The sequence below is a fragment of the Pieris napi genome, chromosome 1, assembly GCF_905475465.1.
Source record: "Pieris napi chromosome 1, ilPieNapi1.2, whole genome shotgun sequence".
Lineage (NCBI taxonomy): Eukaryota > Metazoa > Arthropoda > Insecta > Lepidoptera > Pieridae > Pieris > Pieris napi.
Genome location: NC_062234.1, coordinates 1947001 through 1967967, shown reverse-complemented (window position 1 = coordinate 1967967; position 20967 = coordinate 1947001). Strand labels below are relative to the sequence as shown.

At 34.3% G+C, this 20967-nt stretch overlaps 1 protein-coding gene across 3 annotated transcripts in view; it reads left to right on the top strand.

Moving 5' to 3' along the window:
• Positions 1 to 20967, top strand: part of LOC125054285 (hemicentin-1-like) — an 80834-nt gene that overhangs the window by 46973 nt on the left and 12894 nt on the right. For 2 of the 3 annotated variants that reach the window (XM_047656058.1, XM_047656077.1), the window contains exons 2-5: positions 6798 to 6947; positions 10527 to 10653; positions 11347 to 11543; positions 20049 to 20159. In XM_047656058.1, coding sequence (XP_047512014.1) covers positions 6860 to 6947; positions 10527 to 10653; positions 11347 to 11543; positions 20049 to 20159 — 523 coding nt within the window. In that variant the 5' untranslated portion in view covers positions 6798 to 6859. The remainder of the gene's footprint in view (positions 1 to 6797; positions 6948 to 10526; positions 10654 to 11346; positions 11544 to 20048; positions 20160 to 20967) is intronic. The other variant, XM_047656067.1, reaches the window with a different exon arrangement.

Genomic DNA, 20967 nt, shown 5'->3' with positions numbered 1-20967 from the left:
TATATTTGGGATATTTTATGACAATTCTGTACCCACGCAACGCCATTTTCTACACACTAACACTATTAAATAAAAAATTTAAACACAAAAGTAATGCAAATTCAATCGATAAGTAAACACAATTTTTTGGAAACAAAATAGATGACATAGTCCCAAATTTTAAGTAAGAGACCATTACACATAACATCAATAAAAACAAAAAATATAACGCCAGAGGACATATCGTGTGTTTCATGTGTTTTTTTATGACTACCAGTCTTAACTTTACAAGGCTGGCTTTTTTAAATTTTATAGACTAGCAGCCCATCCCGGCTTCGCACGGGTGGACCTTTTTTTTTTTTAACTTTTTGTAGATTCCGATGTATTTTTTAATATTGTGCAACATTTTTTTGTTCTATCATCAATAGTTTTCGCAGCGCATGCAATGTAATATATATTTTTTACACCTTGGGTAACATTATTGTAGTTTTAGTAGGATTCCTTAATTTTATTCTTGCAATTAAAATATTAATCAGTGATAATGTAGCATTCAAATGGTGAAAGAATTTTTAAAATCGGTCCAGTACTTTTGATCCAATTCGTTACAAACATACTTATATACAAATCTTTCCTCTTTATAATATTAGTATAGATTAAGACAATTTAAGTCTAGATGTAGATTATGATGTAATTTCTCTTTTACAAATACTACACATTTATTAAAATCAAATTTTGTCTTGTAGTATTATGATACTTAAAAAAAAATATACATAAACATTTAAATACCTATACTAAATATATATGCACCGATTATAAACTACATAACACATAAAATAAAACAAGATTACGTTATATAAGTTTGTGTTCTGACAAAGTAAGAAATAAATAATTAATAAAGAACTAAAATTTAACATCCGGTAAAACGACAACGACGAAATTTTAAAGATTCAATTCAACAATTCTAAAGCGAAACAGAACAACCTAAATTCTAAAGCGATAAAATTTATCTCTCAAACAATAACAGATAGTTTGTACGGGTGAAATTGGTTTATCTTAATTGAATATGAACTTGTGGAATTGGGAAAATTAATGGAATCGATTTATACGTGGGTTAGTTTAATTAATGCAATCATTGTTTTAGTACCTTTCGAACTGATGTTTAGTTTGAAGTCTCTGTATTAACTAAAATTCGTCATGATCGTAGAACAATGTCGGATTTAAAAAAAATCCAAAATCCACTTTTTATCATGTTTGGATAGTACATTGACATATTACGGCTACATGAAAAAAAATTCCATGTGTTTTAAATTTCAAATCAATCAGTCGGTAAAGTGACGGATTTGATAGACGCTCATAGAAGCATGTGATTCTTCTAGAAAACTGTGTAATTTAATGTTATTATTGAAGTTATACTTCTTTAGGCGCGTTATGAAAAATTTATGAGAGTGACTTAAAATTAACAGAATGAAGTTGCCTACGGAAGATGCTACGGCATTGGAGATGTACCTTTCGAGACCATTGGAGATGTATTTTACTATTTGTCAGATCCGTCACTATTCTACGACTATGACGAATTATTGGATTTGAATAAACGTATTCAAAAACTCTAAATGTTTTTAAAGCAGTTTTTGCCGTGTACTACCACTGGAACCAACTACCCTCGGAAGTATTTTCGAACCAATTCGACTTAGGGTCTTTCATGAAAAAAGTGTACCAATTCTTAAAAGTCCGGCAACGCACTTGCGAGCCTTCTGGGAGTGTCTATGGGCTGTGGTATCACTGTATCTGGTAAGCCTCTTGCCCATTTTCCTTCTGTTATATAAATAATAAATAAATGAAAATACTTACAGCTTTTCATAAGTGAAAAGTTTTTGTAACTTGTCTAAGTCCACAGAGTGTCTCAAAGCTAGCTTAAAAAGAACTTACGTAGATCAATGTGGCAACTATAGAGAACTTAAAACATAAGTTTTTAAAGAATACAATACTTTCCGTATAAAGTATTCAAAGTATTATAAGAAGGCTACAACACAGGCCTTCTTTGTACCTAAGATATTTTCAGATTTTGACAGCTCGAACGTGTCGACTTCCCATATATTTTTATACACACTACTCAATTAGAACGATGAATTTTCTTAGTTCTTAATTCCAATTACGTCCACCGAGGGCTTTTTACGTTTTTTATACAAAATTCTATTATGATGAGGTTCGTTTATTCGTTTCGTCCTTGCTCAGGCCTCAAAAAGTTAATTGCCGCTTGTGTATTTGGAATTATTTGACGTAAGAATAAAAGCCTTCCTAACTGTTTTTGTAATAAAGCTTGTGACGTTATCTTGATGTTTTTAGTTTAATATTACATTATTGGGGTGATTAACGACTGGTGAATAACTACGGCTTGTGTTTACAGTCATTATGACTGTTGGTCTAGTGGTTGTGGCCAATGTCAACGTGCATAGACGTTTCTTTCAAAATAAAAAAAACAAAAATCATTTATTCATTTAGGTTACACAATGTACACTTATGAACGTCAAAAAATAATTATACATTAAATGCTTCTAATTTTACATTTACTGCCAGTTCTCAAATCAAGGGCGTAGAACGGAAGAGAAGAACTTGCAATAAACTCTCCGCCACTCTTTTTAATCGCCAAGTTTTTTGATTTACACAACGTTTGTAAGGCAACCATTACACCATGTTCCACATGACATCTTAAGTAATTAATAATAATAAAACATATTAAAAACAAAGATTTGTCCGATTTGTTTCGATATTCGCATTTAGAATATATACAACTCGGATAATAAATGAAAATATCGCAATGAAACAAGACCAAATCTTCTACAGTCAGTGCACTCTTCATTTCTGAAGGTTGTGTTTGTGGCATCGCACAATTTCCTCCACTCTCCCCTGTCTTCGGCAAGTGTCTGCGCCTAGGTGATGGTAAGACCCGTATGGGCCTTTACTTGATCGGTCCAGCTAGTAGGGGATCGACCTCCAGGCCCTCAACTCTGCCAGTAACGAAGAGTTTTTTTTCTAACCTTTCTGGTTACCAATGCAATACCAATAGTTGTAGTATATTGATTTAATTTTTTTATAATTGTTTAAACATTCTAAATAACCAAAAAATCACTAAAAGGTTTAACCTTGGTGCCTGAAGGGCTACTACAACTTTACATACTCATACAGAAAAAAAATTACATGCCAAATACATATAACATCTCTTAAATTTATGAAGTCAAGCAATCCTACCCCTGTTATTCCAAAAAATAACTCTGAAGGGTACTCTTGCAAATTTTAGGGTAATTAATGCGGTTCAACAAATAGGGTTGTCCATTCTCCATATAGATTATTTGTACGGACTGTCCTAAGTGGCTATCCGCTCCTGTATGCGTAGAATGTTCGACACTGCTTCTAAGGGCAGAGTTGAAAAAGTATTCCTTGAGAAGCAAACATCGAACTTCGAAGCGGGGTCGAGTTTGTTTTAATAGGGGGTCGCAGTTCACTTTATGGTCAATGATAAAAAAATTATTTGTAAGTTAAAATTACTACGGCCCAAGAGTCTGTACTCCAAAGGAACAAAATCAAAGTTGGAGGAAAGACCCTTATATTTGAGCCGTTTATTAAAAATATAATAAATATAATTTTTATAATTGTTATTCTATCATAAAAAACTTTATACTTCTTTTGAAACATAGGCCATAATGATGCTTGATATTTTATTTATAATTGAAAACCACATAATGATAGCAAATAACGCTTGGCACTTCCTCTTGCTATAAATGCAATTATTAACGTTACTAAGAAGCTCTTATGAATCATTGCTATGAGGAAATCGGTGGTATTGAAATATTTTTTTATTACAAATTGTATGTTTGTTCTCTTATATTTTTTTTCTTATTATCTATTAATCTATTATTATTATTTTCTTATGTAGCCAAGTTGACATTTCAAGGATCGTCATGCTCGCTTGAATTGCATTGTTTGTGGCGGCGTCCATGCGTTGGGTTGTCTCTTTCCCTTAAATATGGCGAGGGGGCCGATTGCTGGTCATGCGTCATAAGTACCTACGTGCTCCTATTTCACCATGCCGCCACCAGAGTGGCGGAGAGTTTATTGCCAGTTCTTCTCTTCCGTTCTACGCCCTTGATTTGAGAAATGGCAATAAATGTAAAATTAGAAGCATTTAATGGATATTCCTTTTTTGACGTTCATAAGTGTGCATTGTGTTACCTATATGAATAAACGATTTTTGACTTTTTACTTTTGGTTCACAATAATCTACATTTTAAGAACATAACAGATATTAACACAAATTAATTTAAATAAGTTTCGAGTTATTTACAGCAATTATTCGTCGAGATACTGTCTAATCAAACTGACAGATTTGAAATTAATTAATTAAATTATAAATTCATTATTGTATTATGGATCCCAGGAGATGTAAAGTTGCTTTAATTATAATTTCATACACAAAAATATACACCGTATTTATTTTAGGATTTTGTAATTGGTTAATAAAGGAAAGTAATATCGACATAGTTACGGAACTTGAGACACCTTTGTAGTTCTTAAAATTAATATTTAGGTAACTCACGATTCTCTTGCGATAAGATCTAAGTTAAAAACATGCCATACCATGTATTGTAAATATGTTTAATGTTATCTGATTAACGTTTACAAATACTAATGTCATAGGGCGTACATAAAAATATAAATTCAAAAGGAAACGTGCATAGTCATTAATAGTGTAGCGAATCGTAGAGACGCAAAAATGGACATACTATTTTGTGTAGTATTTTCTATAAGATTTTGATGTATGTTTTAACATAAAGATAGGACACTAAGAAAAGAAGAAAACTTACGTCACTCAGAACAGACTTTTAAGACGAGCGATATTCATGTTTTTTCCCTTGAGCGTTTCTATGTGAATATAAATTAATTACTGTTGTTTGTGAAGAATAACAATTAACAAAGATAAAAATGGGTTGGGATTTATAACAAGTTAGAGCATCCCATAATAGTAATAATAGCCTTTTATTTCAGATACATTTAAACACGTTTCTATTTCATTCTTATTTTAGGTATCTGTGTGCCCTTTTATGGCAATTACCTCCTCCAAATCCAGCCATTCCTGTCAGCACTGTGCCACTATCTGCCATGTACCACCTGCTGTTTCTTTAATGTGGTCTATCCACCAGCTATGTTGTCTTCTTCTTTTTGATTTGCTGTACCCCGACCATTTCCTCTTCAGTTTATTTATATTTATTGTAACATCTGTTACCTTAGTTGTTTTTCTTAAAGCTGAATTCTTTATTTTGTCTACTAATTTCTTCCCTATTATACATCGTTCCATCGATATTTGACACACCTGCCTTGCGATTCTGTAACTCACTTTTCGAACTCGCACAGCGGTTTTAACTAACATTTACATATTGTAAGTTCGTTTACTTATTTACTAATGACTATGCATGGTATTAAAAGAAAGCTCTTCAATACTTGTATACTATCTGTACTAACATATGGATCTCAAACTTGGGCGCCCCATACAACAGCCTTGCGATTCTGTAACTCACTTTTCGAACTCGCACAGCGGTTTTCGCAGCGGCGGTCGCGTTTAAATCAGTCGTGAAGCAGTCATTTTATGATTTGGCATTCTGATAAACAATAAACTACAAAAAGTAAAATTGTTTTTAAATAATAAGAGGTTTGAATTTATTTGATGTTGTGAACAAATCAAGTTTAAACTAACGTTAATTTTAACCTTCGATCCCCGGCTGAGACAACCATCGATGTGATGAGCATTTGATGTTGTGCTTGGGTCTTGGGTTTTTAAATATGTATTTAGATGTCTATATATCTATAATATGTACGTATATCCGTTGCCTAGTACCCATAACACAAGCTTCACCAGCTTAGTATGGGACTAGGTCAATTGGTGTGAATTATCTTAAAAAAAAAAAACTTTGTGAACAAATCAAGTTTAAACTAACGTTAATTTTAACCTTGATCTTGTCTATCGATTTTTGGATCTAAAGCATGTCTCATCACGATATTTTTCTTGTGAGTGTTAACTGAGTTGTTGGCCAGAACCACTAGAGCAATGGTTATAATTACTGTTTACACAAACCACTTATTAGTTATCGTACTACTTCGTAGCTATTTCTTAAGAGTCGTAAATCACCCCAATTATGTAATATTAAAGTTCAAACATCAAGGTATCGTCACAAGCTTTAAGTACAGGAAACCAATTCGGAAGACTTTTATTCTTACTTCAAATCGTTTCTAATAATTAAAACTACGTTACTAATACTAGGGGCATTTCACGTGAAGGGGACAGCTAAAAAACAAGTAAGGTCGTATATTTTTTTTATATCCGGGTTAATCATAACATTAGTGGGTAAACACGGTGGCAAATACGTAATTTTTTTTTATGAACTTTATTTTTCAAGTACATGCATGTACATTAATTTGCCTATCTTCCTAAACAGTAACCATCCTACTATAAAACTTCTAGTATACATAAAATATACTTTAAGCATTTTTTTGGAATAAAAACTCATTTAAATTTTTATTACCGGTTTTGGAGGTCAAATTTTTTTCATTTTTCAAAATTTATTTTGTAATCAAATAGGAAAACGAAAGATCTATACGAATTGTAAAGCGTAATATTTAAAAAAAATCCTATTAAAAATCTACTCCTAAAAGATCGGAATTTCTATTAGTTATTCTATATATCCTTGCTTAGAATATAGATTTTCCTCTTATTTAAAAAGTCCCATACAGTCTTAACAACATTCAATTAACAGAACCATCTTGTTTTAGATCCGCAATAAAAGAAATGGGCGGTCATTTCCCCTCATGAGAGAATAGTGCAGAGGCATGGATGGACCGTAGAATGCGCGTCTCTTCGGCGCTCTTAAGCTTCATCGCCACATTGTCTGCGATAGCTGCCTTCGTGCCTGGAGCTGATGGTAAGAATTTCTCACCATTTAGAGATGTACAACTTAGTACATCTAGTACTAGATATAATTAATGTTTAAGAATTCACCACCAAAATCAATATCTGTTTCACTTTATAGCTATAACGAACTTACAATATGTAAATGTTAGTTTTAAATATTTAGTCGCAGTTTAAAACTAACACTTTACAATAAATTCAAACTTCTTATTAATTAAAAACAATTTTAGTTTTTTAATTTTAACCTTGATCTTGTTTCACGATCGAAAAATCTTAACGATTTTTGGATCTAAAGCATGTCTCATCACGATATTTTTCTAGTGAGTGTTAACTAAGTTGTTGGCCAACAACCACTAGAGTAATGGTCATAATTACTGTTTAAACAAACCAATCAATGATCATTAAACCTCATTATTTATTTGAAACGAAATATGACGAAGTGATTAGCGACAAAAGGCAAAGGCAATTAACGGGAAAAATGGACAAGAAAGACAAACTGACTGGGGAAGGAGAACTAGACGCAACAACACCTGCGGACCAGCAATCTAATCAGCCGTTAATTTCTATATTAGAGTCTACTTTTTAACCGCTTGGATCGACCGCTCAATCGAATCGAGGTCCTCACTTTTTTAATGGAATCTTGCTGTTGGCCTGAAGCGCCTTCATAGCTCAGCTCAGTTTTTGGCAAGAGTAGCTCGGCTGGAACGGGCTTTTCCCGCGTAGCACAAACGTGCGTCTCAGTGAGACTTGGACAAAAGGTAACTGGAGTGAGCGGAGTGCGAAGTAACGCAACATGCGTTCGCTTACCTTGCCCGGTTAAGACGGTTTTTACCCTAATCTGCTTGCTTTGCTTTGCCGTGAGAGCAAGTTTAATTTGTTGTTAGCTGAGCATTGCATGTGATGAACAAGTTTCGTGACATTTCGTGAAGTTGTTTCGCGACTGAACCCAAATCGAGTACGGATTCAAACGGCAGTCATAGGAACGAGTGTCAAAGATTACTTAATTGATTGTATTTAAGTATCAAAGATTCAAGTTATGATAAATTAATTTAATAATAATAATGATAGTCACTATTATTGTCCACCATTGAATAGTCTTTAATTATTACATCTAGCAACATAGACAAATCAAGTAATAGTGTCTTAATGTTATTGAATTATTATAGGCTAAGATCCGACCGCGTGATTTATACGTTCATATGTTTGATTAATAAAATATAATTTTTATCGATATTTATAACTAAACCAATGCAGATCCGCAAAGGTGGCCATCCAAATTTGGCCGCAATTAATTTTAATTAAAATGTAATTAATTATTTATTTTTGAACAATTACGCTCACTTGTAATTGTTAAAAAATATATTTCATTAGAAAGAAATATACCTGAGATACCGAGAAAGTTCAAGGTGCCATCCCTCACTTGGCCGCAACCTAATGTCAGCCAGGTGTAAACAGGTATAATTTCGTTAAATATATACGTTCATAATGTATTATCATGTTATACATACCAAATTGAAGATTAATTCTTTCCCTACATGATGAGATATAGGTGCCTATGCAAAAATGCCCGCAAATAGTGACTGCCAACGATTAAAGATAAATAAAAGCGAGAGAAACTTAAGATAAACACCCCATGTCGAATAAAGATAGAGCATCCCAGCTGCTTGTCGTTTTTATGCTACTGCGCATGCGTCCATAGGCAAGGTGCTCAACTAAATACCGTACTGAATATTGCAATCATATCAATATTGTTTCAGTTGAATATAATTAAAAAAATATTGAAAACACTAGTTTGGTAGATTAATTATTATGACATATTATTTTTACTGCTCAATTTTTGGAGTATTTTAAACTCCAAGCAAATACGCGAGCTACTAGTTGAGCACCTTATCTATGGACGCATGCGCAGTAGCATAAAAACGACAAGCAGCTGGGATGCTCTATCTTTATTCGACATGGGGTGTTTATCTTAAGTTTCTCTCGCTTTTATTTATCTTTAATCGTTGGCAGTCACTATTTGCGGGCATTTTTGCATAGGCACCTATATCTCATCATGTAGGGAAAGAATTAACCTTCAATTTGGTATGTATAACATGATAATACATTATGAACGTATATATTTAACGAAATTATACCTGTTTACACCTGGCTGACATTAGGTTGCGGCCAAGTGAGGGATGGCACCTTGAACTTTCTCGGTATCTCAGGTATATTTCTTTCTAATGAAATATATTTTTTAACAATTACAAGTGAGCGTAATTGTTCAAAAATAAATAATTAATTACATTTTAATTAAAATTAATTGCGGCCAAATTTGGATGGCCACCTTTGCGGATCTGCATTGGTTTAGTTATAAATATCGATAAAAATTATATTTTATTAATCAAACATATGAACGTATAAATCACGCGGTCGGATCTCGTACTATTATGACAATAGCAGTTGACACTAACACCATTACTCCGACACACTAAATTACTTTAAATAATAATGTTTAATGTCAGAGCCATTGCTCCGACATATATGTTAATTGTGTTTTATGATTTTTGTTTAAGTGTGTATAGGTAATATGTTTTAGCTTACAAATGTAACTGTAGGAATACTAGAAATCAAATAAATACATAAGCTAGTAAAACATTACGTTTAAATTTCAATATATGTGTCGGAGTAATGGCGCTGGTATCTGGTGCCATTGTCATTATAATTTAATAACATCAAAGTCAAATTAGTTCAAAAGCGTTGGTTTATTTTATTTGCCAATATTAATAGATCTAAAAATTAACTACTATTATTACTTAGTCTTTATTATTAATGTTGAAGCAATGGTGTTAGTGCCAGCACCATTGCTCCGACATATCTAATCCTTCATTAACTTACGAAATTAAGAGCTAATGTTGATGTCAAGTCTTTCTAGTAAAGGCTAATTTTAAACTATACCACCAAAGTTATACGAGCAAGATTCCATAAGTTGGTTAAAGTATGAAGTGCAAAGGAACTTCGTCGTTACGTTGTACAGAAGTGCAGGGCTGTATGACATTATTAACCACAATTTGACATTCCGCTTCTTACTTGAACTGCCATTGCAAACTTGTTTAATTATCACACTCTTTGACATACGTTATATTAAAGCGTTTAATGGAAGAAGGAATTCAGGAAAATATCTGTAACATTTTGTTGATTATGGGGCATTATTTTAAGATACGATTATGTAAAGCCTTCCTAGAATTAGATACTTATTTTATATATTAAGTAATAGGAATATAATCAATGCAGAAGAGCGTGTTGGCATAGTGGCTTGAGCGTGCGACTATAATCTCAGAGGTTGAAGGTTTGAACCCCGGCGGAGCACCAATGGACTTTTCTTTCTGTGTGCGCATTTAACATTTGCGTATAGACTCTGAAGCCAAAACTAAGGACCACGACTGACTTTTTGTAGAAACAATATTAACATTTTAATTAGCTCTTGCTTAGATTAATGGGAAAGTACTCAGTAAAGACAGTCAATTTAAAGCCTTGCGAAATAGCAAATACTGTCCCAAAATATACGATTGTCCGTAAATGTTGTGTACAAATGTATATATATATTTTACAGGGCCAGTGTCAAGGCAGGATGCTCTGGAAGGCGGGAACACCACGTTGTATTGTGACTCAACTCCAGATACGTCTGATGATGAATTGATGCTCCTTGTCTGGTATAAGGACAATGCGCCAATTTACAGGTGAGTCTTGAAGAACTGTCATAATGACCAGTCTTTCTTCCGCATCAATGTTCGATTGCAAAGAAAAAATCACAATCATTTATTTAAATTAAAACATCTATAATAGACTACAAGCCCATGGAAAAAATTTACCTGTGAAATGAACCAACGTCAATAACGCTTAAAAGGCTGTTACTATATATCAGAAAATAACTAGGTTTAGGTTTTTAAGTTTTTACTTGTTATGTTTCTATTATGTTTTACGTTAGTTTTCTATTGTATTAGTATTAAGTTACTGTAAAAATAGGAAATAAGGAAATAAATAACTCTGAACACCATGCCGTCATTTCTGAGCGGTACAGGTGAGTACGTAAGTGAATAAATTTCTCAGGTACAATGAGGAATTACGACTTATTAATGTACGGCTTTGTTGTAGTGTATAGATGATTAAAAATAAATGTCGAAAAACCTAGTGCCGTACTGAAGTGGTGGTCAGGAAGTCAGTGCAAATTTTTAATTCGACGATAATTGCAGAAGCAATATAGGTCATTTATTATTGTACCGCCAGATCAGAACCATCCGGACATCAATGTAGAACGAACGAGAAGAACTGAACTCTCCATCACTCTTAAATAATCATGTTTATGTCAAGTGTTTGGAGTCGTTTCATCACGCTCCTCATCACATCTTAAAGAATCATCATCAACCTTTCAGCTTTGACGCCCGTACAGGCACTAAGTGGTCGAGTACCTCCTTCAACACCAGCAACAGGCTGCAGGCAGATATACATCAGCAGCCCACTAGCCTCGTGATAACTGACTTGAGGGGGGATGACCAGGCACTCTACCATTGCCGTGTGGACTTCTTACTAGCGCCTACCAGAAATGTTGGCGTAAATTTAACTGTTATTGGTAAGTTTTATCGTCATTTTATATTCGTAGGTGTTTTTTGTAAATACAGAATGAATTGGTCTGGTATAGGCCGCTCTGACACATCGGACAGTAATTTTATCGTGTACAAAAACGCATCGACATGGAAAGTGTGGATTCACTTTGACACTGAATTTTTATTTAACAGTTTATTCACTACCCACATCTTTTTTTAAAGATATATTTACAATGTTCAAATTAAAAGTAATATAGCGAAAACGAATCGCACGGAGCGCACCTATTAAAATATTATGTATTAACCGAGACAATTTATGATAATAATATAGCCTTAATATTCCGTAACTCTGTGATCTTTAATATATTTGCATATATCTCGGAGTTTAGTGTGCCACTTTGCAAAGGCCTCCTCTAACCCTTTTCACTGTTATCTATCTTTTGCGACTCTTCTCCAGTTGTAGCCTACTGTTAATTTGAGTTCATCCTCTCATCTTTTGCATGATCATCTCTTCTTCGTTTTCCGTCTTTAGGGTACCATTCCGTCATTCATGGGGGCTCCGTAGCAAATACAAAGAATTTACTAATAATTTATTGGTTGAGGTGTGTGTGTGAAAACTCACTCGATTCGTTTATTTTATGTAAAGACGCGTTTGAATATAAGTCGAAGCTCACGTATTATATAGATTTAAAATACGTTAAAGTTTTTCGAACATAGTTTATACAAAAATATCAAAAAGCTCAGTATGGCGAGAGATAGAGTACATTTCAATTTTATATTTTCAACAATTCAGAGTAGTCATTATGTGTGTTCCATAAACAAAGAGAGTTGAATGTATTTCCAAAATGCTTTTTGAAGTTTTACTTCTTTAGGCGGGTTATGAAAAATTTATGAGAGTGAAAGTTTACGATGCGCGCGCACCGTGACACAAAATTAACAGAACGAAGTTAGTGGCGCATGTAGGCACGCACGCCGTCTCTGTTCACTTTGTATTTATATTTATAATATTTATCCACATGCTTTGAGTTTCTACATTTAGAACACGTGTTTTCATTTTGTTTTCATTATACAAGTGCGAATTTTATATGTGTGTCTGAATTATAATCAGAAGTGATTTAAATTGAATATTTAAATCAATACTAATTAATATTAGAAAATAATAATAAGTATAAATATAATATTAATAAATATTTATTTACTTAATTTTTCAAATGTAAACTGAACTTTATTGACTATAATGACTCCTTTTCCAGTCTTTTATTATTTAGTTGTAATTAATTCTTTGCATGCAATCCAAAACTATTTTTAATAATGCCAAAGAAATATAACTTCTTACGCGCGTACATAAGTAGACGCACCCTTTTTTTAATTAAAGAAGACTAAGAAAAAATTATTAGATGGCGTGTACAAGGTGTACATCCTTCAACAGTCTAGTAAAGAATTGGTTACGTTTCGCAAGAGAAACCGTCGTGTAATGTAAGTTTAGGTATTTTAGGCTAGTCATCAGAATTAATGTAAATATCACCTACCAGCTATAAACTTAAGTAAAGTGCCATTATTATCTGGCGCCTTGGAACTTGTTTCATATTAACCTCATTTTCCCTTTTAATAGTTTCGTTTACATACCAACTTGATTGCTCTAGATTTATTGTTTAATCTAAAAACGTATAGTGTAAAAGTAGTAAGTTTGTTTCTGAAGTACCTTTAGAATAACTTTAGAATTTTCCCATGTATAGGCAAATTAATAAGCAGTGTTGGCCTAGTGGCTTCAGCTAGACTCTCATCCCTGAGATCGTAGATTGGAATCCCCAGCTGTGCACCAATGGACTTTCTTTCTATGTGCTCATTTAACATTCGTCCTAACGGTGAAGGAAAACATCGTGAGGAAACTGGCTTACCTTAGACCCAAAAAGTTGACGGCATGCGTCAGGCACAGGAGGCTATCACCTGCTTGCCTAGTTGTTAGGTTGCGAAATCTGAGGCCCAGACCTGAGAAGGTTGTAGCGCCACTGATTTATTCATTTTATAGGCACATTATACTTGAGTTATATAGACATGAGAAAATCTAAATGGACTGGTCACGTGGCTAGGTAGAACAACGACAGGGCACAAAGACGGGTGAAAAGCTGCGGGCACGAGGCACAAGATCGAGACACCGGGCATGTGCGAAATAGACAGGCGAAATTGTGATGACAGCGGGGAAAAGTTGGAGCTATAGATACTAAAATTTGCCTTGGAGGAGGCTTTCACCTCCATATAAATATAAATACATCGTTTTATTTTTATTACGTACTTTTAATGTCTAGCGTCGTATGTGTCTTATATTTTTATATAGACATATTTTAGTTTCATTATATTTTTTATTCACCGCTATTGCATAAAAGGCAGACAAAATTATTACAAGACGCTGAAATTTGCCTGACGTCTGGACTCACTGTAAGTGAAATTTTATATATTTCCTGTACATACATCATTGCACAAATATTTATAATTTCCTTTGATTAACATAACTTTTATTCATTTAAATAAAACACTATTTTGACCGGATTGAAGTTATGTATTATTATAAATTTACAACTATTTAACATAATTTTAAATTTATCCGACGTTTCGCGTGCTTTACAGCGTGCGTGGTCACGGAGACTGAAGACAAAAGATGTTGAATGTCAAAAAGTATCACAGCTGCAGAGAAAGTTGTATTATCTGTATTTATTTCCCCGGAGTTGGTATTGACTAAAAGATGAAACGTCGGATAAATTTAAAATTATGTTAAATAGTTGTAAATTTATAATAATACATATCTTCAATCCGGTCAAATAGTGTTTTATTTAAATTTATAATTTCCGTTTCTTAATTCCATCGCTTATATGGAATTCAAACTTCTTAACCACCTCGGTAATAGAAATTATTTTCGCGTTTGTAATTTCAGCACGCTTAAGTTGCACCGGAGATTGCGGAACTTCTCAAGTAGACAGGATAAAGCAGACAATTTATAGACTCGCGGTATTAAGGAATATAGTTATTAGGAAAAAAATCTTGGTCTAATTTTTGTACCTGGCAATCAGGTCTTCATATTTCACGATGATATTCATTACCGTATGACTGTTTAGTACGTTCATAGAGAGACTGATGCAACCGTGATTCAAACGGTTCAGCATTGCGATTCTGTAACTCACTTTTCGAACTCACACGAAAAGTGAGTTACAGAATCGCAGGGCTGGTTTGAGACCCCAACGTCCATACCGCGTTGAATACACCGTCTGATCACCGAAGTTAACCAGCGAGCGCGGTCAATACTTGTATGGGTGACCGCCTGGAAACACGTGATTTTGGCTTTATTTTCAAAATTACGATTGCAGGAGGCGTTGCTTTAATTGACCTAATTTTTCAGGTACATTAACCAATTACAGTTTAGCATCCATGTGCTCTAGTTTAATTTAAAAAAAAAAATATAGTGTTGTTTGAATGCTGAATTTGTGCCTTCCAATTTAATCTAGGAAACGTCCAGTTGGTACGTCTCGGTTATATATAAACAAATACTATATTGAATACTATTTTTTTGATGATTCACGCAATTCCATATCGATCTTTTAAAATTGAACACTCTGATACCAGGATATCATGGGTTCCATTATGGGCAAAAACGATAATGTCGGCTTCTTCGACCTCATATAAAGAAAGTAGAAGAAGTAGAAACGTCTGTTTTCACAGCTCTTATTTCACTTCAAATGTCTTCTGATATTTCACATTTTGAAACTATATCTAAACCATGCACGTGAATAAAAATTCTCGCTTAGTACTTCATACAAAATAGAGCTTCTACAAAATTCAGCGGGCTGTGAACCCCGAGGGAACACCTTGCCAATTATATTCCAAATAGGTCAAGACCAAACTGCTTCCTACAATTTACAATTGTTTTAAATTGCGAGGGTTGAACAAAACTTGGAAAGTGTCCTGAATCTTAAGAAGATAAATGTTGTTTTAACTCTGTATTAGTGACGGCGTTTTTAAGATGTTAATAGGAACACCAATGGCACAAATACAACCTTTTAGTTCTGGGCTTCAGATTTCTGTATCTGTTCCGTGATCAGCGCTGTGGAGCAGTCTGCTTCTCAGCATAATTAGCCAGGGCCAGTTACAACCATAACACACACATTACACACTTAACACATACATAATTCTTGTTAAGCCAAAAAGAGTGTTGTTTTTCATTATTTTATGTATTTTATTATTATTATTATTTTGTGTGTTTCTGTGTGTCTGTTTCGTTTGTAATAAATGTTGTTTCTATGTCTATAATAGACAAGTAAGTGATCTAGGTTTCGTGTCAATGTTTTCCTTCACCGTACTAGCGAATGTCAAATGTGCACATAGACAGAAAGTCCATTGGTGCACAGCCGGGGAAAGAATCTACGACCCCAGACATGAGAGTCGCACATTGAAATCATTAGGCCTACACTGCACAGGAATTCAGGCACATTATTATTGCATTATTTGTGCATGTCTAAATGAGTTAATATACCTTTGAACATAAATGGGAATATTCAAAAACACTGCATAAAATACGGGTTTATATGAATAATTAAGTGGCTCTTATACCTCTCGACACATTAATTACCAACAAAATGCGATAAAATTTGTATCTTCAATCTTTATGCTAAAACTTCGCTATATTCCGCATTATTTAAATTTCGTGCCAAATTATTTTAATATCGGAAAATTGGTTAATGAAGACGATTTATTATTATTTATTTATTTATTTTTAGAAGAAGATTAGAAGTGTTGGCTTCAGCGTGCGACTCTCATACCTGAGGTCGTAGGTTCGATCCCCGGCTCGAACGGTGAAAGAAAACATCGTGAGAAAACCGACATGTCTTAGACCGAAAAAGTCGACGGCATGTGTCAGGCACTGGAGGCTGATCACCTACTTGCCTATTAGATTTAAAAATGATCACGAAACAGATTCAGAAATCTGAGGCCAAGATCTAAAGAGGTTGTAGCGCCACTGATTTATTTATTTCCTACAGCTAACATATTATATTAAATAAAAAATAATTATACTAAACATATAGCCAAGATGGAATACATATTATAAACATAAAGGTAAAATATTACAGAAGGAAAAGCCTATTAAACAAATATTCAATACTAACTTGGCTGTTTTGTGAAAGTGTAAAATGAGGGTGCGTAATGCGTATGTACGTGAGAGTATGTATGTGGGGAGTGCTCAAGATGCAGGTGATTTTGCGCTATGAATATTCTTTATACTCCTTTTAAGGATATTCCGCGATAGCTGAAACAAGTCAAGGCTTAAATATTGGTCGTTGTATGTCGAAGCTATGATTTATTTTAACTATGAGAAGTCAAACAAAAGATACAGCTTCTCTAGTCCAATCACAGACAATCGACACGACCAAAATTTGACCAATAACAATCAAACGAAATGTCCTATTATCACCCTTCATTTTACATTCTAAACCGTGACTTGTAAAAAGTATTAAATAAACATAATGTATAACGAATACTGTATAAATGTATAATTAGTTGGACGCGAATAACAAGTCTTACATATTTTATTTTAATTATACACTTTATACGTTCTATCATAATAGGTTAGAATAACTCGTAATAGGTTGTTTCAATCACACTGGATCGATAACATTACTCAGCGATTTTATGGAAACTTACATCATTCTAAATCCACTTTGGTATTCATTGCTTTGATTACTAATGAAAATGGCCTAATTATTAATTAAAAGAAGACATTGAATTTTATTTCTTACTAATCTCTTTCCGTATAATAATTTTTACTGTCATAAAAAGAGTACACTGGAAAAATTTAGTAGTTTTATTTCCCGTATTCAACGAAGAGCGATTCGAATCGTCGACGACCAGTCACTTTCCGAGCTGCTTGCTCCCTTGGCGTTGCATAGAGATGTGGGCTCTCTCTGCACCTTCCACCGCATTTAGCATGTTTAGAGGAGTTGTTGTTGTAATACCTGCAGCTGAGGTCATCATCGGACGTCAAGGCAGAATACGAAATACCACCCGTATCACCTCGACATCCGTCGTTCCACAACTGAGCGTTTTTAAGGCATTTTTCCTGTATACCACCACTATGTCGAACAAGCTGCCCACTGAAGTATTGCCGGACCAATTTGACTTAGGGTCCTTTAAGAAAAGAGGTACTGATTCTAAAAAGGCCGGCAACGTACTTGCGAGCCCTGGCAATGGGTCCATGTCCTTAACATCAGGGGAGCTCCCTGCCTCCTGTTACATAAAGAAAAGTAGTTAAAGAAGATTCCATGCTCCAGGCCCTATTGGAATGAGATATCATTTATTGTTAATAGTTTTTGTGAATTTCCATAGTTAATAATTATTTTAATGCCTCAATTACATAGGTACGAGGCCTAAATGCATGAAGGTATTTGTAATAGGTTTTTGATTATGGCATAAACGTACCGCGTTATTATATTCGCATAAAACAAACATGAATTTTAATATTCTCGTATGTATTATTCATATTATTTATATAATACAAAAATGTATCGTCTGCATATTTCGACTTCTGAAACCGAGTGAGGTCTTATTAAGGTAGTTCCAACTTATTCCATGTTTAGTCAGGGGATTATCATCATCATCAACATCAATGGCTATACACTTGTGGACCTTAGCCTCGTATAGTATAGTTTGCCATCGCAAACTATTTAGTGCTTCTTGCGTCCAACTTCGAACCCTTATAGTTTCGATGTCCTTGACAACTCCATCCCGCCAACGCAGCCTTAGTCTACCGGGTGTCATCTTGCCACCAGGTTGTGAGTTCAGTTAGGACCTTGGGGTTCTGTGATCCGCCATTCCATGCACGTCAGGTTATTATACCAATAGTCATTATAATACCAGCAATAGATTACAATAAAACACTATTATGAATAAAAATAATTGAACAAGATGAAAATAATTACAAACATTTTGATTCTAAATACAAGAATCTTAACAACACAATAAACGTTTAGTTTAATAAACAGCTGTCTCAAATCAATTTCCGCTGCTTATCCCACCCAGCGTGATGATTGACATGACAAAGAATTTATATTGATTCGTTTTCCACATTCATGCGACAGCCAATATTAAAATCGAAATTATAGAATAAAACCAATATTAGTGTAGCTCTACCAGGATTTCTCTCATCTGTGAATCTCGCAGTCTGGTAGGAGTGATAGGTAAACTCCTTATAGATCTTGTTCTGCAAACTATGAGACTGCGGGTTTAACAGATGCGAGAAATCCGTGGTTAGCGTGAATTTCAAAACTTATGAGGTCACACCTAGACCGCAATCCAGGAAAGCTGGTTTTTAGCTTATTGCTAATCCTTCGCCAATTGGCCAAACTTTTGCATCCTGAATCACTTCGTACAGCCATCAGCCTTCACTTACTCCCCATAACTGTCCCTGTGGCTTTGAAGAAAGTGAGACACCAGGGCCTCCATTGCCAAAAGAGTGCAGCCTTGCGATTCTGTAACTCACTTTTCGAACTGTGTGTTCGTATCAGCGGTCGCTCTCAAATCAGTCGTGAAGCAGTCATTTTATGATTTGGCATTCTGATAAACAATAAACTACAAGCTCCCACCTCTTTTGTCCGAGGGAGGTAAGATGGGTAACGTGTCTAAACGTGTGTGACAGTGGCGTCCACCGCGCTCAACGATATCATACGCCGATCTCTTGCCACTGTCAATGTTCAAGCTATTTTGGAGCCAACAGGCATCGCTAGAGACGATGGCCAGCGGCCGGATGGGATGGGTTTTAGCATGGGATGCTACTGTTTAGACACATTACCCATCTTACCTCCCTTGGACTACCACAAAATCTGGCGCGGCCGCAGAGGAGGCGAAAAATAATAAACGGCTTAAATATAAGAGTCTTTCTTCAAAATTTGATTTTGTTCCGTTTGAAGTAGAGACGGGGGCTAATTGATGGTACCGGTGAACCCAGAGCTGGTGCTTTCCTTTTCCAAAGCATCTGTTAAAGGGACAGGAACCAAACCTTTTAAATTTTCATTTTCTATTTATAAATTTTTGAATAGGGACCTTATAGCCTAGCGGTCTTATTAAGTGGCAGCTAGGTGAGGGGTACCGGGTTCGATTCCCGGTTCGAGGGCAAGTTTTAATTTAATTTAAATTTGTTCTCGGCCTTTGGGAGGGTTGTGCGGTACCGGGCGAGTGCCTAAACCGTACATGGAGGACACGGTCGAATTTCTAAAGACAAGCACGAATTATAAAAATCCTATACTTGACGCTGACTAATGCACAAATCGTGCCAGAGCCATTAAAAAAAAATTGAATATTGTAAATACTGTATATTTGTGTGTTGGAAATAAATATTCAAAATTAATTGTAACATTGTTGTTTCACGCATCTTTAGAAATTTTATAAGCTCTCAACCGTGAGGCAAAAATGTAAAAATGTTTTACAATATTACCGAACAATAGAAATTTATTTTGGGTTTATATTGTGCTTAAATGTCATTCTTTTTTCAGTGTTACCAAGTCAACCGTTTTTTCTGGATGAATTAGGGAACAAAGTTGAGAATAAAATTGGCCCATATCACGAAGGTGACACTTTGGTTTTAAGTTGTCTCGTTATTGGAGGTAAGGGATTTTCATGTTTCATAGAAAGCGGAAATATTTTCTTGCAAATAATTTGTGGATAGTTAATTAGTAACCATTTTAATTAGTATTGGATAATAAAATTAAGGATTTTAAACGTAAGATTCAGAAACGAAGCTTAGACCGAACTATAACTTCTGAATAAAGGTATTCGATTTGAAATACATACTTAATAAAGTGCATCGCTTTAATTTCGTAGGTTTGCGTGATTTAGCGCTTTGATAGTACAATCTTTGCATACTAGAGTCAAATATGAAATTGTTAGTCATCAATCATCATGAAAAATCATCAGTATTGGGTATTAGTTTTTAGTAGCGCGAAATTGGCTTGCTTTTTTGGGTGTTTAGATCAGTTTTTGTTCTGAATACATTAACTATAACATTTTAAAAGGTATTTTAATATTTTGTAAGTCAGCGGAACATTATCGATCAAAGGCAGATCGTATCTCCTTCCGTTTGGTCCTTTTGTTATAAAATCCGCAAGTCATAAATAAGCAAAGTACATTTGCACCGTAAACATAATATTGAAATGGCTCAGTAGCCTTAAAAAGAAATTGTTTTCAAACAATATGACTTGGCGTATAAATATACGTGCATTAGTAGGCTGGTTTCCATACTCGATTTTTAGCGAATTTTCACATCTAACATGACAAAATTTTTAACATCTCTGATTGCCTGCGTAGTAATATCTGTCTGTGTCTGTGTGTATGACTGTATTTATATACAAAAAAGAATTAAAATATCAATAAGAAAGAAAGAAAAAAAAAAATATAAATGAGAACAATATATTG